This window comes from Salarias fasciatus, chromosome 20 (assembly GCF_902148845.1).
Source record: "Salarias fasciatus chromosome 20, fSalaFa1.1, whole genome shotgun sequence".
In the NCBI taxonomy this organism is placed as follows: Eukaryota; Metazoa; Chordata; class Actinopteri; order Blenniiformes; family Blenniidae; genus Salarias; species Salarias fasciatus.
The window spans coordinates 23,117,625-23,140,132 of NC_043764.1; the positions used below are offsets into that span (position 1 = coordinate 23,117,625).

At 46.2% G+C, this 22,508-nt stretch overlaps 2 protein-coding genes across 2 annotated transcripts in view; both read right to left on the reverse strand.

The window, feature by feature from the left end:
* lgr6 (leucine-rich repeat containing G protein-coupled receptor 6) overlaps positions 1-18,206 on the reverse strand; it is a 38,088-nt gene extending 19,882 nt beyond the window's left edge. The window contains exons 1-2 of the mRNA XM_030119442.1: positions 17,633-18,206; positions 1,249-1,320 (exon numbers count right to left, since the gene is read on the reverse strand). Coding sequence (XP_029975302.1) covers positions 1,249-1,320; positions 17,633-17,877 — 317 coding nt within the window. The 5' untranslated portion in view covers positions 17,878-18,206. The remainder of the gene's footprint in view (positions 1-1,248; positions 1,321-17,632) is intronic.
* Positions 1-22,508, reverse strand: part of LOC115408633 (rho-related GTP-binding protein RhoA-D) — a 644,285-nt gene that overhangs the window by 280,121 nt on the left and 341,656 nt on the right. The window lies entirely within an intron of this gene.

Sequence of the window (22,508 nt, forward strand, 5' to 3'; positions counted from 1 at the left end):
TATTATTATTGCGCCAACAACATTATCTGACCCACACTGTTTTTATGGCTGCAAACATTTAGATCAGCGATTCAATAAAACAGGAAAAAAAAGTCTTGAATTCAGTATTGGGATGTCAATGTGTCACCAAATGTAATTGCTCGGCATTGCTGTGCTGTTCGGATGAAGTTTCCCCGTGACTCAAACGGAACGGAGCGGCTCTCCGGCTAACCTTGCACTTTCATCATCATTAGCTCATGCCTCACAGGCTGCAGCTGCAAGAATTAGCAAAGAAAACAGCGGTCTGTTCAAACACCCGACGCAGACACAAACATTGCAGGATTCAGAAGTAAAATAATCATGTGAGGGCTGACATACACACATAAGCCCCTGTGAATTACAACACGCCACACACTTACACACACAGTCACACACCCCGAGGGCAAATCTGTGGGTAGCTTTTGTCAAAACCAGCTTAAGCTGAATTCTGCTGAGTGGTCAGATCAGATATCGGCGAGGCTGACGGAGAATGTGTTCAGAAAGTTTAGCAAATTTGCTACGCCGTGTTGTCTTTCAGCGGCCCTGTGAGAGTGAAACCAATACTTTTTACTCTGTGAAGCACTGGACATAATGTATCTGCGCCACCATGTCAGAAATCAGGGGGAGCAATGGGGGGAATCGAATTTACATTATAATATCATGTTTTACTGGTTTCATTTTGTCAAATGAAATTATATTTGTCACTAGCCAAAAAAAGTACATTGAAGTTTAGTGTTATGGCAGCAATATCAAAACATTTGTCATCAGGCTAAATAGTCCCCGAATTGAATTGTATAAGATCTCTGTGCAGTTTTTTTTTTGTTTTTCTGGTGACTGTCCTGAACTTCTATGCTGTGTATTTTTCTTGGCGAAGTCTGGGTTTCTCCGTGAGTCCTGATCCTGCTGAGCGGTCCAGCTGAACCAAAAGTCAGAGAGGGCAGGAAAGCAGCAGTTTGGATGCATAGGACCTGCTCTGTAAATACTTTAAGGACCATATATTCACTCTCAGAGTGAATATCAGGTTCCCTTTGGTCCCCCCTCTTTTGTTCAGTCATACTAGGATAATGCCACAGGCGGATTCTTAGCTGGAGAGATCAGAGGCAGGCCAGAATCATCAACCCGGCGTATGAATGGCTGTGCGTATGTGTGGAGGAGTTACTGTTTCTTGTCTCGTGTGAGCCGTGGCAGTGAACGGCTTGTTAAACGAGCTGAGCAATCTTTCGCACTCACAGTTCCGATAACAAGTGCAGTCGGTGGAAGGCTCTGGGCTGGATCTCACTGATGTTGTTCATGCTCAGATCCCTGGGAAGAGAAAACACTGGATCAGCATTTGGAGTATCAATCACTGTGCAGCTTAATATTGTCCTTACAAGGTTCTCGAAGATGTCAGAAATAGAGTTGTTTCATTTTTTTTTTCACGTGACAATCAATCATGAGGAGTAGGGAGTAGGACAGAGCGAGAGGTTAGAGGGTTAGGTAGAGAGGTTGGAGGACAAAAGGGAGGAGAGGGAGACGTCGGGGAGAATTTTCCCCAATGAATCATTGTTGGGCAGCTGTAATTTCCTCCTCATCCCAGTGACTCCTTCTCTTTTCCAGATGTCTCACTCTGCTTTCAGATCTGACCCCTCAAGTCTCCCCTCATATCTCTCTCTCGCTCTCTCGCTCTTTTCTTCTTCGTCTCCGTCCTCCTCAGGTTTCTCTGGAGACCACCACCTCCTTTCCTCTTTGTTCATCTCTGTAACATAGACGCACTGTTTCTCTGCCTCTCCGACACACTCTGACGCGAGAGGGTGTGTTGAGGGCCGAGTGTTGACGCAGCTGCGTCGCGGCAAAAGGGAGAGGTGCAGGATGCTGCGCGCACACACACACACACACACTCGTTTTGACACACATACACAAGTTCTTTAGCACTCAGGGACGCCCTACGTGTCAGCCTCTGGTAGAAAACATGTATAACCTTGTGGCCCAGTCATGTAAGGTCATCTCTTTGATAAACACAATGAAAGCAAGGACGTGTTGCGTCACCCTTCTTTGCTTTCACAGCCCTTGGGGTCTCGCATGAACCTTCAAGAGCGAGACGCAGGAGTGAGGCTCAAATGTGCTTGTGCTTGTGCGCTTGCGTGTGTGTGTGTGTGTGTGTGTGTGTGTATGTGTATATGACACTAACCATTGCTCATAAAGCCAGACCACCGGGCTTGCGAGTGTAAACTGTGCTCTCAGAAGCCCTTTGCTGTTGGGAGTTTTGACACACTGGCTGTTTGTTTGTCAAGTCAGCCAAGCTGACAGGGAGGCTGGATGGATCTGTCCTCAGGCATGAGCCGCATCCAGCTTCAAGGGGATGTGGAAAAAAACACCGCATGGCAATTCTCGGATTCAAAAATCTGGGTATTTAACTTATAATTAGCAGACCAGACAAATTCAGTATACCAGGAGTTTGGTGCCCAGTCAAGGACAACATCTGACATCAGGCGACAGGCTGAGATGACTGAAAGTGTCACTTGGAGAGACGACGTGTGTTCTCACTCTTTAATGATTTTACAGCGTCGACTGTTTCCATCTGACATGAGATTTTCTAGCTCAGATAATTATACCGTTATTCATTTTTAATTTTTTTTTTCCCCCAGATAAAAGTCTAATTAAGTCGAGTTAGTGTCCTTGCACAGGAATTTCCTGTTAGCAATGCCCCCCACCCCTCCTGGGAGGTCTGGCTGCAGAGAGAGGGCTTCAAGGTGGAACTCAAGGATACATGCAGGGCGGATGCTTTCAGTCACTTAACGCTGCTCATGTTTAGAATTAATGAGTTCATTTTCTCAGTTATCACTGACTCAGACTAGTTTTGTAGAAGTCTGATAATTACCAGTGTTTTCCTTCATGCCACGTTCTGCTGGAAGTGGCATCATGTACATTTATGGTGCAGAGTGGGAATATTAAGTGTTGGTGGTAATGCGCCAAAAAGTGTCTCAAGGCCAATAAAAGAGCAGAAGTGGGACCCTGCACGCCAGAGTAAATAGCTCGGGTATAAGTAAAGAGGTATTCATGAAGTAATAGAATATTCATTCAACATCAAAGTCGTGTTTTCAATGGATGAAAAGCCAAGTACAATTTAAATGTTTTAACATAATGATGTAATTGTATGTTGGTTTCTTATCCTTTTCCTTTTATTGAAATTACTGCAGTCAGAAATGAGCAAGTGAGCAAATTAGCTCTGAAAAGAGACAAGATGATAAGTGCAACACTTGAGAAAGTTCAAAACCTTCGAATGTGCGAATAATTACCTCTCTTGGATTGCCATCATCCACACTGATGCCACGGTCATGCCATAAGAATTATTCCACCATATGAAAAAATAAAGTATATCCTTTGGAAATGGATAACTTTTCCAACATATTTCAACAAGCAGGCGCTTGATTCTCTTTGAAAGGGATCACATGGAAAACATTTTTTTTCAAATCACACCCGCAAATCCATAAAATTACGATCACAGTTTGCAGAGTAGGTGGCAATGATTTCACCCTCCCTACAGAGAGCTGGATGGGATCTGTTCTATTAAAACCTCTGACTTTTAGGGTCTAATGTTCTCTTGAAGTGCACTGTGCGATCATGCCATGATCTGAAGAGCGTTTGAGCCTGGCAACGGATTTTATAGGATTTCCTGATTTTCTTAGATTGAATAATGCCGCTTGAGAGACAAGAGAACATTACAAGATCAACACAGGATATGCAGGTAACTGTTATCACAGGGTTTAGGTGTCTAACATCTACAACATGTCGGGCAAAGTCATTTGCTGTCCAAAAATCAAGTAAGACTAGAGTCTGTAAACATATACTCCAAGACAATCCATTTTCCGTTTGGAGTTTATCCCTGCAGACGATGGGAAAACTCAGATTACACCGTGGACAAGACACCGGTTCATCACAGCGCTATCGCATGCACTGACTTTTACACCTACGAGCACTTTAGAGTCGATTTGAAAATATAGACAAATAAATTAAATTATATTTATCCAGTGGTTTCAACCGTTAATTTTAAACAATTTGGATTTTTTTTATTTTTTTTTATTTTAGAAAAATGGCTAAATTTGTGCTTTTCCTGTTCAGCGATGGGGAAGAGACCTGTGACATGTGCTACCTCTGTCTCACAATGATTGCGCAATATTTCAAGAACTTGCCAGCATGCACGCTGGTTAAGAGTGTGTATTTAACTCTGTTTGTCTTCAATCAAACGCTTAAAAAGAGTTAGGATATTGACTGACTTTACAGAGTTCAGCTGATGTGCATGACGTGTTTAGTTATTGCTCAGTGATCTGACAGGCCAGTGAAAAAGGCTGGAGATGAGGCCGGCAGTTCTTCTGCCTTATGTTAGGGGGCGCTGAAGAGTCCAGGCAGTCACGCTACAGCTGCTGATTACAATCAGGGTCAACAGCAGTCTAGTTTTTTCCACAAAGGAGGATTATATATCCAAGATCAAACTGTTTTCTCAATGGGACTTTCATTTGAAGCAGGAGGTAATAATTAAAGAGTTTATTGTCCAAAAGGATCTGCATATGAGCCTCATTTAGAAGTAAAGATAATACTATAATAACATTTTTGGAAAGAAATGTGCATCACGTGGGCGACAGTTCGGAGATGCTGCCTGTTCATTCTGTTTTCATTCACTGTTTTTCATCAGATTCGATGTCTTTATTCGTGGTGTGTCGGTGAGTTTTGCTCTGTTCTGTATGTTAATATTTACTTATTTAATATTTTATTCTTACTTATTTACTTACTACTTCTTCTTTTAATATCATCTCCTGTTCTGAGTGGAGCAACTGTTAATAATTTTCCTGTTTGCTGTATAAAGTATGGTTGGTACTGAGATTGGCATCTTGTGATCCTGTTCAGGTTAAAATGGTCCAGAAGATGGATGGATGCATTAATAAAGTATTTTGGCTTCATTTAGAAAACATTAAACATGACTGCTGCTGATCAAATGTTAGATAATCTACTCATGTATTTGCTACTGATAAGTAGCCTTGATTAGTTGTGTTTCATGTTATACAAGATTTTGCATGTCGATGGTGTGAGAACGCTGAAATAAAACATTCAAGACTGAAACAGAAATATGTGCAATCATACTTTGGAAATATTTTTCATGTGAGAACAGTCAAGAATTCCATCAGTGAGATACCATGAGGTGGAAATTATGGCAAACATTTAAAGTGAGATATTGCTTTGAGAGACGTAGGCGCCATATTTATTCTTAGACTTTCAAAGATAGCAAAACATCTGGTGGTGTTTTATTTCATATCTGTTGTGATCATACCTCGCCTTTTTATCTATGTGCATCATTTCAACAATGTCTCTTTGTACTTGTAAAGAAAAACAGACATTTCAAAGAAACACATCTATTCTTCATGCAGTCTCCCTCTTTTCTCTTCACACAGCCCATTCAGAACCCATCGAATTATTTTGAAATGAATACAAGTAACGCATGCAAAGCATGGAGTGGTAGTGAAGTTACCATGGAGACGAACGTCACGGCGATCCGGCTGACATCTCGCTTGACACTGGACGCTCAAGAGGCCTCATAAAGGACACAAATACACACCTTAATCCTACTCGTCTGTGTGCTAATATTCCACCCAGAAAAATATTTATGGGAACGCTGTGGTGGAATCATTAAAGCGAAGCAACACACACACGCAGACATACACACCCAGCTTCTGGGGATGCGCCCGGGGATGGAGACAGCTCTCCATTATCTGGTCCTGATTAAAGAAGCCATAAACAAACGTTGTGTGAAGTCCATAACAGCGGCTTCACTCAGACAGGATAAACACACAGCAATGGAGAGAGAAAATGTTTAAAAATAAAGACACACACTGGTGAGTCATGGGGAAAGGTTGAATGCAGCTCAGCTCGGCTGTGCTCTCCAACGAGCTCATTGGGAAGCGAAAGAGCGAGCGAGCGAGAGAGAGAGAGAGAGACGTTTCTGCTGTGCAGGCCAAGGCCTCCGCTGACAACTTGACGTATCGTTGGAAGGCACTGCGTTATGGCTTGTTTTTAAAATCAAATAACAGCTGTGGCTTTTTTAAACCATGATAATTATGATTGATGACTACCACATGTGCATTGTGTCGGCTGGCGCTGTGACGCGCAGATATTTTCAGCGCAAATAAACGGCCGCAAAAGAAATGAGAAAGAGAGTGCTCAAAGGTTTCGCAGGCTCGGCGGCGTGTTTGGGAGTCTCACAATTAGAACTGGGGTTTGCGTGTCCCTGTTTTATGGGGCAACTCCAATGTGTGTGTGTGTGTGTGTGTGTGTGTGTGTGTGTGTGCTGCTTGAGACAGACGCGGAATGGAAGCAAGCGTGTGTGTCAGTATCTGTGTCTGTGTGGCAGTGCAATATTCCTTGAATTTATAGGTGGCTGCGGTGTGTGTGTGTGTGTGTGTGTGTGTGTGTGTGGTTAGATGTCTGCCGCTCATTTTCACACCCCTATTGTTTTCCAGTGCGGCTGCACATGTGGCGGCTGCAGGCTCCGCTCGCACTTTCGCTGCATTCTGGACGTCGCTGGGGCGCAGAGTCTGATCGCGGCGTTGGTCGCCGCGTGGTTCATTTTCTTTATTCTTCACTTTAGTGTTCGGTCGGGAACCGCTCTTCCCTATCTGGGCCATCACGGCGTCAGGACAGCCGCCTGATATCGCTCGTAAGACAACACATCTCTCAACCGACGCAGGCCATCGCCTCTCCTCAGATCTCCCTCGGCTGCTGAATGACGAGCCGACGGCCAGTCAGCAGCGTTCGGGACAGAGGAGGAAGACGCAGAGACCTTCACCGACAAACATGCTCGCAAACGTGCCTCTTAAAAGTTTCCTTTCATCCCCCCCTTTTTTTTTTTTTTTTCTTTTGTGAATCTGCAGGATGACAGTGGAAACCCTCCGGGATCTCTCCCCGTTTCCCCCGGAGAGGAATTAGATTTTCGTGTGTGTGCATGTAGTTGTGTGTTTAAGCACAGAAGCATGAGTGAAATTTACGGCCAGTATCGCAATTTAAGGGGAGAGAGAGAAAAAAAAACGAACATTTTTCCATGCCTCTTCCCCCCATAGTTCCATGATTTGCAGATAGCTCTGATAGATCGTTCAGCCCCGTCCTCTGCAGAGTGTGTGAGTGTACGCCTGTGTGCATGTGAATGTAAGAGAGGAGAGTCTGGCAGAGGAAGAAAGGTAAAGTACTGGATATTTGACTGCTTTATGCTGTGATTGATAGAGTAACCATGGCAAGGAGCTCGTCTTAAGGGAGGAACGGAAGCATGAAGAAGCCGAGGTACATTTCCATTCATCGGCCCCGGCCCTTTCAGCCCCTCGCTCTTATGCCACTCTATTGCTCACACTCTCTTTCTCTCCCCATTTCTGCCTCACATTTCAATCGGAGCGTGGGGTTACACAGTCCTGTAGCTACAATAATGCGATTTATCATATTTCCTCTCCGCCGTCAACAGAACTACTGAAGTATGTTATCGGCTGGCTGATCAAAGCCCCTGTGTGTGAGTGAGTGTGAATGCGCCCCTAGCTCCATTGTAGCCAATTTCAAACTGGAAGCATTTCTGACAAGAGCTGGTGATTTAGCGCGGCAAAACAACTGGCCACATCACATGAAAAACACCCCTGTTTACGTTGAAGGCTGCACACGCCCGGGCACACTTGAGACAGGTTTGTTTTTATGTGGGGTCTATGACGGACCACCCCGGAGAGCCAATATACATTTAGACTAAGAAAGATAAGATCAGTTAGTCAGGTGCCTGGTTTTTTTTTTGTGTGTGTGCCAGGCATGATATGTCGGTCAAACAGGACCCAGCAGAATGGAAACGATGCCGACGTACTTTACTGAGAGGAAACGCGTCGTCCCGAAGGAAAACAAAACTTGCGTGGAAAAACGTTTGGCCCGCCGTTCAAGCATAAAATTACATGCAGGTACGGAACATTAAAAAAATGAAGGAAAACATGTGAACATAAAGGCCGACATTGTTGGATTGAGGAGGATGTTTTTTTATTGATTCTCTCTCTCTCCTCCGCACACATACAGAATCAGTTCTCTCTCTCTCTCACTTTCTTCTTGCCTCCTTGCCAATCCCTTTCTCCCTCGCTCAGGTGGAGACTTTTACCAAACAAACAGCTCATAATGGCGCTAAGCCCCGCGCCTTTGAAGGTGGCTTATCCGCGAGGAACATTAGAGTAATAGATCTTTAGTGGGAATCAACAGCCAGAGCGTTGCCCGGAGGGCAGGAGTTGTGCATTAGGGGTGCTTGAGCCACACCTTGGCTGCTCTCTACTGTAGCTATGACAGTAATGTCTTCAGTGGGATTCAGCCCGTCTGATCCTCTCCGCTTAGCTCTTTGAAACAGTTAAGGCACGATGAAAGAGGATCTTTTATTCCGCACAATGCTGCTGGTAGCCTTGAAGAGGGTCTAAATGCTTGTGTGTGTGAGTGTGTGTCTGTGTGTGTGTGTGTGTGTGTGTGTGTAAATTGTATGCAAGAGTGAGTTCTAAGTGTGTTTGCTTTTTCTATCTGAATAGACTGACTGCTTTGGCATTCAGTTTCCCTGCCTGTCACACACACACACACACACACACACACACACACACACACACACACACACACACAAACAAAGAGTCAGGAAGGAGGGTACAATGCTGTCCTCCCCTCCTCCTTCCTCTAAAGATGTGTTTTTTTTTTCTCCCTCTCCACCAGACTTCCTGGGAGGGGTACGCCGCCCTTTGTGTCCGAAGGCACTCTCTCTTTATCTTTCCCTCTCTTATTCTCTCCTTCCCTCATTCACGGGGCACAAAGAGCGAGGGAGAGGGCGAGGGAGACGTCTTTCACCTGGACGAGGAGGGCCATGGGGAGGACCCCGCCACAAAAGTGCAGAGAAACGGAGAGGGAGGGATGGAGAGCGGAGTGGAGATAATGAGACGGAAAAAGGAGATGCTTCGGCGTTTTGTGCTCCTCTCTGCCTGCTGCGGTTTCGGGGAGAATGACAGGCGGATGTCTGGGTGGAGAAAGCGACTGTTTAGTCTGAGGCCATGTCATGGGAAACATGCCTGTGCCCTCTGGGACTTATTCATACCCTGGTATACCGTGCGTGCGCGCGCATACACACACATTCACGTGCACATGTATACACTCCATGTCCGCTCGTCACCCTCCCACACACACCCTGTCATGAGATGGAGGGGAGGGGGGTGAAAGGTCAAGCACTTCAGTAATGGAACAGGAAGTGTTGGAACAGTCGGCGCTACACAACAGAGAGCCGCCTCCGACATGTGGACAGGACTGACAGGCAGCTGTTGTGAGTCGGCCACAGCTTCAGGAGGACGTCCTGCCCGGAGGCCTCCAGTCTGTTGTTCTGGCATGTGAGCTTCATGCGCCTTTGTTACCTGGCGTGTGCAAGCAAGATTTTTTTTTTTTTTTTTTTTTTTTTACTTTCACAATCACAAGGTAGAATTCTCGCCACTGGAAGAGCGTGCCAGGTAAAGACAAGGATGTGGGGAAAGGGTTCATAAAATTTCACCACTTTTCCACACATCCTGCGAGGGTATCTCTTACCAAAATCTTTTTTTTTTTTTTTCCTGCATGCTGATTCGAGGCAGATTCTCAGCCGTGGATGTAACAGTACGTGAAAAAGTATTAGTGTCAGGCTCTGTTATGACTTAATTTGGTTGAATGGCAGAAACAGGAGGACACAGGATCTAGTTAGAAGACTGCTCAAATCCGCTTCTGGCTCGACCACCCCTCTCCTGAACCCCCCCCCCCCCCCCCCCCCCCCCCCCCCCCCCCCACACTCCATTTCTGCTGCTCTCAGATCTATGATCAGCTCATTTGCTCCATATATTTAACAGTGCCCACTGATAACATCTAGAAATGAACTCAGATCAGCGCTTGTTGAAATATTACCCCGTACAGCGAAGACATGTGGCTGCTGTTGGTTTAAAGAGATTTAGTTTGGCCTCTTGCCACGCATGTAAAAAGTCCAGATTTCCTCTTTTGCTCCTTCTCAGACATGTAATAGAGACCTGAGTAAGTCTGGCTGCAGTTCCACGGGCCCTACAGCGGCACAATTCCCTCCAGCGTCCCTTTATAGCAGATGGAAAATTCACCTGTGAAATCCATTCTTAGGGAAAATAATGCCAAAATTCCCTGCAATGATTATGCCATCTCGGCTGGCTGACTCCTGCTCCTGCAGTCCGATCAGTTGAACGAACCCTCCGGAATTAAGAGTCCAAGAACAGATTTCATCACACTCAATCGCACGACTTCCTCCTTCTCCTTACCTTCTGTTTTCTGCATCCGCTCCTCAACTGCTTGGACACTCCTGTGGAGGTGTTCCCATTTGGCTGTGCTTTGTCTATATGTGTGTGTGTGTGTGTGTGTGTGTGTGTGTGTGTGTGTGTGTGTGTGTGTGTGTGCGTGCGCACATCCGTGTGGCATTGGAGGAAGGTTTTTGTTCCTTTTGGCGTACCTCAGAGTTAGGAAGTAGAGTTGAGTCAAGTTTAAGAGAATCGGCACGAGTTATAGTATTTTCCTCTGACGAGTTCAAACTTTTACCCCCTGAATTTCAACACAAAAACCTGAACTTTTCACCACAGGCTTGTTAAATAGATTCCATTTTCCAAGTTCAAACTTGATCTTTTCTTTTGGTGTATTTCACTTGCACAAATCTAAAAATGCGAACAGAATAAAAAACAGGACATATTAGACTGGAGTCATGGCTGCAGGTATTCTATCAGACTAGGAGCACCGACACTTTCCCCATCCAAGACTTATTTTAATAATTGTTTAGAAGGCTCAGAAAGTGAAAGGTATTAATTTTATTTATTGACTTAAAAAAGAATGGAAGAGTCTGCTGAACCTCTAAGAACATGTTATCAGCTCCGCTGACCTGAGGTAACATGCCGCTCTATGAAGTGCTTTGAAGCATTAACTAGGGAGGAAAAATCTGACTCTGTTTACAGAAGTAACAGAGTCATTAAACATCCTTTCCAAGGGCAATAATATGCACCTGTTTATGTGCACGCTTTTGTTCAGTTTTATGTTCCATTCCTGAATGTAATGTCATGCTTGACTGACGTGCCAAGTTTTTCAGTGCGTCTTCAACAAAAGAGTTTTTCTCCCCCTTTTTTTTTGTCTTGTTTTGTGTGTGTGTGTGTGTGTGGGGTTTTTTTTTTCCTGCCCTGCTCAGTTTGACTGTCTCATGTCAATCCTAACACAAAAAAAAAAAAAACAGTCACCTGACTGCCTGATCCTGTTTTATTTGTGGCTCTGGAAACACACCGCACTTGTCCAAGTCCAATCCGGCCTGTTGGGATCAAACTGCTGGCTCCCACAACATCTGACATATTCTCAAGGTTTAAGATGTGGTTCAGGCAAAGTTTACAATTTGGTTAAGTTAAGAGACAAACAAGGATTACGACTCCAGTTGTGCACACAAATGGGCTGCTTTGGGGTAAATAATGAAAGATAGGATATTTCTCTGCATGTGCGCACAGAAAAGCCAGTGTGTGTGTGCGTGTGTGTGTGTGCAGAGATATACAGATGTGTTTGTGCAATGTGTTTCACAAGTGTAACGCGTACCAGAGGGTCTTGCGGGTTCGTTCATGTGCACGTGCGCGCGTGCACGGCCGGGAAGGGCATTAAGTATCATTAGCTGCTGCTAGTCATCACCTGCACACTGCCAGCCCCACATGAGGCACTTTACTCAGCGAGCCTGGCCAGCGATCACACAGATAGGCCGATGGAGACAGACAGACTCATTCTGAGGTATAGGGGGAACTTAGAGAGCTGTGTCTTACACATACACTGCTGTCAGCACTCATGTAAACATTCTCCTTTATGTCTTATTGTGGCCTCTCTTTTTTTTTTTTCTTTTCTTTTCTATTAAAGAACAAAACAAAATTAATGGCTGTTTTGAGTCAATTAAATCTGTGAGTACCAGATTTTTTTTTTGTTTTCATCTCTGTTCCTAAAAATATTTAGTGAGCTGTTTTAATCACAAAATTGCATCACTGACTTTTGAAAACAGTGGGCAAAAAGAGTTTTACAGATGCAGTTTGTGGCCGCCTCATTTAGAATGAAAGTATTTACTGTGAACTGCTGCGAACGGCATCTCCCTGCAGAAAGAAGCCGGACCGCTTCATCCGAGAATTTAATTTAAAACATTATGCTCAGCTAAAAAATAATAAAAATTCAGTTTGCGAAGCCCCAGGTCAGGAATTCACGTGTGTCTTTACAGACATAAGGATTGGCGTATGCATGTAAATACCCTGGGACAGTTTGGGACATTCGCTGTTGGCTGTCCCAGGACAGGACAATGCCTTCTCTGTAGTGAAAAAGAGAGGGCTAGTGCACTTGCACAGATTCATGCACATACACACACACACACACACACACACACACACACACACACACACACACACACACACACACACACACACACACACACACACACACACACACACACAAACAAACATTCCCATGGATTCCCAGGGTTGGAAAGGGGCTGAATAGGAATCTGGGCCATGCAGGCATTCTGAATTCTCTCAGTCAGAAGCAGCCCTTCACCCCGCAACCACACATCACAGGGAGCACATTCCTAGCCCCCATGTCATACTCGCGTCACGCTGCCATCACACGAAACACACACATTCATACATTCGGCCGGTGGGCATCGGCCCGACTCCAGCAAATACTAACCCCGGTCGATTTTTAGTGCATGTGGTCTCCCGACACATTCTCCACCTCACATCCCTGATCTCCGCCTCCTCCACCCCAGGTCCCTTCAAGATCTCATGTCGTGATTGCTTTCTCCTTTTTTTCTAAAGGACAGGATATGGAGCGGCGGAGCACACTATGGCCTCTGTGTCTTCTCTGCCCGTGCTCCTGAGGGAATTGTCATTGTTTCCATTGTTGTCCTGTACCTGCCTACCTGCCGTCTGTCCCTGAGAGACGTTTAAAAGCCTCCCAGGTTGCTCTCAGGAAACCACAAACCGGTGCACTATCCACTGCTAACTGCCGATCCCTTCTTTCCAACACCCTGCTGGCATAAATATCACCTTTGTAGCGGGCGGAAGTGGCTTTTTCTGCCGGTGTTCACCGCGGGGCCTCCAGGGAATCTAGGACAGAGCTGAGGAATTGACACTTTGAAGCAGACGCTTCAAGTTTGTGAGACGGAAGGCAGGAACAAAGGAGCGAATGAAGCAGGGAACGGAGAGGAGAGACGTTTCTGCGTCTTCGTCCAACTTTTTCAGCACGGCAGATTAAGCGTGGTGATATACGCCACTGATTTCCTCCTCTTCATAATCAGAGGTGCGTAACTCTCTGATCATAGCTGACAGTTGTTGGGCTCGCGGCCAGAGCACCTCCTCCCCGAACCGGCGTAAACACACACACACACCTTGAAAACATTCGCACCATTTGATTGAGGAACACACCCTTCGCGTTCCCGTCCCGCCGCCCTGAGCTGTGTGCGATCATCTTGATTTGGCGAGAGACGCTTACACATCGCTGATCAGACATTTGCACTTAGTGCTGCGCGATAACCTTCAACACCTGCTCTGAAGACACACGCTCAAGCATTTAATGGAATGATTCCTACTCCTGAATGGGCGCATGGGGGGAGGGGGGTGGGGGGGCAGGGTGGTGTGTGTGTGTGTGTGTGTGTGGGGGGGGGGGGGGGGGGGGGGGGGGGTGTTCACCGGAGAGAGCAAAGCGAGGACAGGAGGAGGGAAGCGAAGCTGAGGCGGGGGCTACCGTAGACGTCTGGAGCCAGGACACTGATGCTGAGGCTGATAGCTGCTGCATGGAGGACCCTCCACTGTCTGCACACACGCACGTGCACGTGCACACGCACCCTTCACTTGTTTTCTTCACTTCTGTTATTTTTGTTCATCATCACCCCCCCCTCCAAAAAAAAAAAAAAAAACCCCTCCTCCTATCACCTTGGTCTTGTCTCTCTCTCTCTCTCTCTCTCTCTCTCTCTCTCTCTCTCTCTCTCTCTCTCTCTCTCTCTCTCTGTGTCTCTCTCTCTCTTTGCCTGCCTCTCGCTCGCCCAGACATGATGTTTACAGAGTGACCCCCGGTCACTCATGATAAGAATCCTTCCATCAACATAATGGCTAAATGACACGCACACGACTCGTACTGGCACGGTCACCACACAGAGGCAGGAAGTCATCCCCTGTGTGTGTGTGTGTGTGTGTGTGTGTGTGTGTGTGTCAGTATCAAACGAGCCATCCAAATCATCATCCTATACAAATGTCGTCGTCACCAATTCCTAATCTTTATCCTTTATCATATCAGATATTTTTTCCCCTTTTTTTTTTCTTTAAATGTATTTTGCTGTTATTCTCACATGCTTGCTTCACCAACAGACTTAAAAAAAAAAAAAACTGCTTTGCAGTCTGGGTGGTCTTCACACACACACGCACGCCTGCTCACACACTCCTTGGTCTTCCTGTCTGGTAACGTGCTAGCTGTGGTTTCCTGGCTTCGGCCAAAATGCTGTTAGAAGTTCACCGCACTCACCGCTACCGCAAAGCATCACCTAAAATGCAGCTCAGATCCAGTCACAGACCAGCATACACTCCTACACACATCAGTCAAGCGTGAGATGGGTAAACATCAGCACCTCTGGGCTTCAGAAACTGACAGGCCACGTTACAGGTTGTGGCATCGGCCCGATGTTGCACATATTTACATTTTTCTGTACGATTCAATATTTGTTTTAAAAAGCCGTAGGTCCAGGATTTGTTTGTCTTCAGCTCACATTTTCTGACAAACAAGCTATTTATTGTGTCATGGGGAAGCCATCTCTCATGACAAGCTTTTTTGCTTGCAGCTACACATTAAACACCAGAGAACCCCAAAAAAGTGTACTGTACATGGTGTTCTTCAGCACACACACACACACATACACACACACAACACACACACCCTTGGGCACTGTCTTTCCTTCCTAATCTGATATCAAAGGGAAGGTCTTTCAAAGCGTCTCACATGACAGCTCATTTCATGCATTGCCCACGGAAACGATTATTGTCATAAATCTCTAACCGATCTGCTCGGAGTTGCTCGGAGCACCTTCGCCTCTCAGTACTTGCACTTTGTAGAGTCAACCTGTGGTTGTTGTTTTTTTTTTTTTTTTCTTTGAAGGCGGAGGGGTTTCATTGCACTTTAAGTGTGTTTACATCTTATGTACAGTTGGTGGAGTATGAGGGTGCAAATAGAAGTACGCGTGCAAATAAACACCCGAGTGTAAATGCATCGCCTGGATTGCCCTCTCGGTTGCTATAGCATGTGCGTTTCGGCTCCGCTTTGAAGAGCTCTCCGATGACAAGGGTGAATGATGTCATGTAGTTTCACAGCGTTGTGTGGATGTGGTTTGTAATGTGGACCGTTCCCAAGCAAATCCCTGTGACCTCGGCAGCCTACAGAGTGTGCTCGGGGGCTAATCCGGCCGACAGAGCACAGCCGGGCGTGCTGGACAGTTCGGCGGATCCTGGTGGGGATTGGACCGACTCGCCGCTGTTGTAACCTTTTATACTCAAGGATGAAATGAGAAACTGAGGCCTGCTGTGCTGGCTGCAGTTGTGATCTGAGTTATGCGTGCATGTGCGCTCACGGGGGCTGTTCTCTGGGGGGTGGGAGGTGGGGGTCGTTTTGTTTGTGCTTGATGGTTTTTATGGAAGAAGCAAAACAGAAATCTGGGATTTTTTGACTTGGTATTTTAATTTGCTGTGGCATCTCTCTTGCTGCCCCACAGTCCCCCCCCCCCCTCTGTTTTTCCCCTCCTCTCCATGATATGTGTGTGTGTGTGTGTGTGTACGACTTTGTGTGTGGGCGTGTGCGGTTGGTCGCCGAGTTTATTTATCTTATTCTAAATCAGCCCTCAAACTCACTAATTGGTCCAGTTCCACCGTTAGGTAATTAGGGGAAATGAACAATTAAGCTTGTATTTGTAAGGCATGATGTGTGTTTGTGTGTGTGTGTGTGTGTGTGTATGTGTGTACATCCGTGTGTCTGTGTGTGGCTGGAGCGGAGCAGGCTAGATTTCCACGGAGGGAGTCTCAGGTCATCGCTGTTTTTTATTTTAAAGGAGAAGCGAGAGGCTCAACACTCGGACTGAGCCGTCCTCTGGGTGCGTACGTGCGCTGATTCAGTCGTGTCACATGCCCCACGGTCGGCCAAAAAGCCCGATGTTCTCATAGGTAGAGTGATTCCTGGATAGAGCTGGAGACCATATTTCAACACCATAAACTCTACATGTGTTTTAACTTTAAATGAAGTGAAATCCGGCCATCGCGGACTCCCAGGACAGTCCCACAGTCAGGCATCATTCAAGTACAGTTCTTTTATGTGTCTCTTTTAAAGTCATTTGCTACATAAACTGTTGATCTTTCCTCCCTCCCTCTGAATTCTGCCCCTCCGCTCTTGTAATACTTGTACAGCCCCCTGTGAAAACGGCTCTATCACACCCTGTTTCCTGGACTTGACTTCTATCACTTCAATATCAGTTATCACAAAGTGCCTGTAATCTGTCCTCTGAGGGCTTACGCACTGAAGCAATTTGAAAGGTCTGGCTCCGAGCCACGGCAGGGTGGTGTAAGAAACAGTTCAGGTCAAGTCTTTTTACGAAATATAAGTCTGAAGCCTCCCCCGTTGCTCTCATAATAGCAGCAGATTAACGGCGCTTTTAATGTGGCGCAACCAGCATTTCAAACACATCTTCAAAAATCATTTCATTTCATCCTCTTCTGAGCTATTGGAGTTCTACACACACATCATTTGAATCAGTTCCAAATAACTGATGATTCAAAGAATTATTTTTTTTAAGTTAACTACTTTGTGTTTGTTTTAGATTAGTTTGAAAGAAGCGAAAATGAATTTTTAAACCTTTCCACACATTTAGACATCTGTGTTCAAACACTTTCTCATTCACACTCACAAATGCTTGTGTCAAGTGTTTGCTGGACTACCTACACATGTGTGCACACACACACCACACATACACACACACACCACACACACACACACACACACACACACACTCATGGCAGATCTCCAGTTGGTGCTCAGAAACCTGACACTGAAAGTGGTCCAGTTATTTTATCGTAGTGGCCACCTCTCTCTCTCTCTCTCTCTCTCTCTCTCTCTCTCTCTCTCTCTCTCTCTCTCTCTCTCTCTCTCTCTCTCTCTCTCTCTCTCTCTCTCTCACGCACACATGGTCCTGTCCATTTTTATCTACATGTGGGTCCGCCAGTGCTTCCTGGTCAAACATGCAACCAACTGTTGCTTGCCGCTCTATTTTTACAAATCAATGAAGCCGGCTCCGGTTGAGCAACTTTAATTCATTCCTTCAAACACGAGTTGCCGTTCAACCGTGATGCATCATGGGAGGGAGCGTGGAAAACTTGAGGATCAGGGTTAATGCTTGAAGTGAGAAACAATGAGTACGGAGAGGAAAACGATTAGTGGAGCCAAAGGCACAGCAGGAGGCCTGCAGGTGGAAAGTTTAAAGCGTTTCAGTCAGACGCAGACCTGGTGATGCCCTCAGAGAGTCTTGTAGCGGTGCGGTGTTACTCACAGGTATGTGGTGAGAGGGCTGAGGCTGGCCGGCACAGATGATAGTCCCATCTCCGAGCAGTCCACCATGATAAACATCCCATCCTCTTCGCACTGGCAGGGGGACGGGCACGGCGGCGCCCCCGGCCCCGGTCTGTCCTGGCTCCATTCATACCCCGTCACGCTGGGGGTGGACCCCCAAATCCCTCCAGCCACGCAGAGAAACACAAGCGCAAGCAGCATGTCTGACTGTCCACCTGCCTGCATCTACACCTGTACGGCTTCCTGCCCCGCGACAGATTGGGAGTTTTCTCTCTTCTGAATGCTTCTGTCTGTCCTCAGAGCTCCGTCTCTGTCCTCTCTCCTCCGCGGGTCTGTCTCAGTCCGTCCTGTCACAAAGTCCTCATCTCCCTGCTGTGTGCCCACCTCTCAGTCACTGCTTCATTCTCAGGGGTTCAGCTCTTCCTCCCTCTCCTCTCTCTGGCCTTTCCGTCACACTGTCTTTATCCCCCAAACACATTGACTTTTTCTGCCCCTCTCTCTCTCTCTCTCTCTCTCTCTCTCTCTCTCTCTCTCTCTCTCTCTCACTCTCTCACTCACACACACACTCTCTCTTTCTCCTTGCATATATCTCTTGCTCTCTCTGTCTCTCTCTCCTTACCTATTGTAGAAGGAGCGCATGAGTTGTGAATGAGCCGCCCTCATTGGCCCACAATTTAGGGATGGGCTGGAGCATCTCCGGAAAGTGGGAGGGGCCCACGATTCTCAAACTCTTCCCTCTCTTTCTCTCTCTCTCTCTCTCTCTCTCTCTCTCTCTCTCGCTCTCTCTCTTCTTTTTCCTCTCCTTTACTGAGCTTGGAAGCTTGAGCCGAATGAAGAGAAAGGTTGAATGTTTATTTTGAAGAAGGGAAAGGGGGAAGGATAGGGTGGTTGGCAAATACAGTACACTGGTCTCTGAGACGGGATTCTCCTTGTGGGGCCTTATGAATGGAGCTGAGGGGAAAATGAGAGAGTGTTTACCCAGCTGAGAGAGAAAGGGAAGGAAAATGCAAGCTCTGGAGGATAAGAATGACGGCAGCAGTGTGTGTGGTGTGTGTGTGTGTGTGTGAGAGAGAGACGCAGAGGGTCAGAGTGTCTGACAGGAGTGACTCTTTGGAGGAAATTGGGAATTCTGAAACTTCAGCACCCATCAGTCCCCAGAAAGAGCAGAATCCAGGTCTCGTAAGTCACACCTTCTCCGGTTTCCCCCGCTGGAATGTCGCGATCGCACACGCGCAGAAGCACACGCATGCATGCACACATGCACATGGATGCCCACAGATAAATAACAGATTATGAGTGACCGGTGCAGAGGAACTCACATATCCATTTCACATGCACACACTCCAGTCTATAGAGAGAAGAGTGTGGATTTGTGAAGAAGTGTCAGCTGCTCGGGGCTCAGGCCTGTCCTATAACTTACAGTCTTTCTGTGCTCACTCACAAGTTTTCCACAGAATCTTGACAATAATCTCGTCTGACCTCACTTTCTTTTATTGCAACGCATAATTCTTAGTGTATACGGCGCAATAAAAAAAAAAAAAAAAAAAAAAATCGAACAAGCTTTTCCACTGAGAAGCAGTGAGCACCGCGCAGACCGAGGCGAGCTGGGGAATACAGAAGACTCCACTTCATACGTTACACAACTAAGCTTTACATGCTGTGCACCTGTAAGTACAGGACGTTGCATAACAGCCTAATGATGCATTCTATAATTGCAACAAATCAGAGGAAAAACTGGCATACCATTCAAAGCTTTTGTTGAGCTTCGGGCACATCTTCCTGCAGCTAATGCTCACCAGTACAGAACAGAGGAGAAGGGATGTAATTAATTAATCCAATACCTGCAAGTGTAACAATAAAACACTGTTCCAATGATTGCATCAGTTTTCACTTTAGTTTTGGGTTATTTTTGTGTTTTATTGGCGAGATCACACGGTTCTCCTTGAGCTGATGAAATCGGCCACATGTGCTCATAATTTCGTTTTAAACATTAATGGATTTACTCGCAATGCGCGCCGCTCAATGTGAAAAATAAGTCTTGGGAGGTGAGGCTTTCATTTGACAGCAGCGGTACGTTAAATGCACACAAGCAAAGTCAAACACGAGGATGAAACCTGTACATTTATGGCACTCGTACTCCCTGTAAAGCCTTTAAAAGCTCTCTCTGACGTATTTCATCTCTTGTCAGTGAAAATAAAAATCTACAGTTTGTTCTGTTGCTTTGGGGTTCGTCTGCTCTTCAGGCCTGTCTGTCTTTCTCTTCGTCTGTCTCCTTCTCTGTCTTTCTTTCTCCACCGTCCTCTGTAGGCTGAATAGTTTCTCATTAATTAATTAACATTCCTATGCCACTGTGTTTTCTGAGGGGCCTTTGTTACGGCCCCACAAAACCTCTTTCAGAGCCGTTCTCCACAATCTCTCTCTCTCTCTCTCTCTCTCTCTCACTCTCTCTCTCTCTCTCTCCCTCGTTCCCTCCCTTCATGATCTCTCCCTCGTCTCTTTTCTTCTTTTTGTCGTGGACTCTCTGTTGTTGCTCCCTCTGTTTATTGTCCTTATAAAAACGCTGCATGAATTGCTCCCAAGTAACTTTTCACGAGGTTTTTTTTGTCTCTCTAAATGCCTCAAACGCACACAGGCAGATAGAGAGGCCATTCACGGCCGGGCACACCTTGCGTGATCCTGCAGTACGCCCACATCCAGCACGCACATTCATTCGCACACACACACACACACACACACACACGCAGAATCACGCACATGCTCCTCATACACCTGCACATTTCTTCTCCGCCGCCCGGACTCCCTCCTCTCTCGTCGTCTTGCCTGCTGAGCTCTGTCATCTTTTTAAATGCTCTTTAATTGTCTGGCCCTGGGGGAGCTCTAAAACACACACGGTGTTAAAAACCGGCACGTCTGGTCTCCCGCCTGTCTGTCTTTCTCTTTCCTCGTTTTATTCTTCCTTTCAGCCTCAAATATGCAGGCAGCCGGGCGCGCTGCTCTTTACTGCACTGTACTGCGATGGGCTATATTGAAATGCAAACTTGGATCTTTGCAAAATGCACCTGTTCAAACACTTACCTGTCGCTTCATTTAGCAGGCACGTTTATCCTGATATATGTCTCAGTGTTTATACCACACTGTACAGTTATGAATGCCTTGGCCTTCGGCTCGGCGCTCTGATCACTAAACCACAATTTACCTTTAATTTAATTTATCTATCGAGTCCTGATTGGTTTATGCAAGGTTAGAAGTCCAGTTCCCACGTCAGCAGCAAATCTGATATGACACAGGGCTTTTTCCAGCAGAGGGGAAATGACTATAGCAGGGGTGTCAAACACATTTTAGGTCAGGGGCCGCATACAGCCCAGCTTCACTTCGAGTGGGTGTGGCCCATAAAATACTGCCTCAAAGAGGAGAAAACCTTTTATGGAAAGATAATCTAAGGCCACAGATGAGAACGCTCACTTTGTTTCCAGTTTTTATGGTAAACTCAGTTTAATTTGCGTGTTTTTAGGGAATCGGTGGAGAATGTTGACATTTAAAGCCATGATGTCAGTTATAATTTTCACCTGAAAATAAGTGTGTTTTTGTTTATAGGTTTCAACAACATGAAGCTGCAGAGCAATCCCGTGATCTGAAAAACAAAATCTATTCAGGACAGTGCACGCGCACACACTAATTTGTTTAAGCGTTGTAGCTCTTTAGATTGTGAGTGAACATGAGAGGAAGAGACTAAAACTTTTCCTCAGTGGAATTGAATCTACATTTAGATGTTAGTAACATAAGGTTGAGATCATTTGTCCTACAAATGACTGTTTAGGAGAACACACCTAACATCTCGATAACACATCACAGTCCTGAATTCACGCTGCGCATGTAGCGCACGGTCTGCCATAAATCCACCAGCTGACGTGCCTCAAATGTCCCGCGTCGCCACCGACTTCTGAATGACTGAATTCAGTGATTAATGAGCTCTCTTGGTCAAGAAATAATAATTATTACATTCTGCTCAGGGCCACAGAAATGCTTGGCAAAGCCCTGCAATGAATTACCCGAACACACACACACACACGCGTGCACACACACACACACACACACACACACACACACACACACACACACACCCACACACACACAGACGGTATGTTCCCATGCCTTCTGGAGCCGGTACGTTGCTTATATTAGCTTCCCACAGACCGGCTCTAAACTAGCTGTAACCATGACTTACCTAACAATAAACCCTCGCCCCAAAGTTTTCACAGGCCTCCAACGAGAATAATCATTTTTACTGAATGAATGTCTCACACACACACACACACACACACACACACACACGCACACAGAGTGGTTATATGTGCAGACATTTGATCTCTTTGTGCCACTGCTGCCACAGCATTCATGCGTTCATATTCTCCCACTACGTATATCTCCCGCTTCTCTTTCTCACACTCCCTCACTCATACGCATGCTATCAAACAGTCTGCATCACATCAAAGCTATGCCCCCCCCCCTCCACCTCCCTCGCCTCCGTCCTCCCCCCTCCGCTGTGCTCTGTGGGCTGTAAACACTATCCAAGCCACAGCAGCCTTGAAGACACAAAGACAAGTAGCTACCTGACACCTGACACTAACTTGAGAGCACTCACCGTGGTCTACCTGGGAATAAAACACACACACACACACCACACACACACACACACACACACACACACACACACAACACACACACAGCTACCTGAGCTCCTTGCAGCAAGAGGAGTCCATTCAAGGAGAGAACAGAGAAAGTAGCAGTGCAATCAACCCCCCCAGCATACACACACTCCACACCAACCTCCACACACAGCTTCTGCATGTCCAACC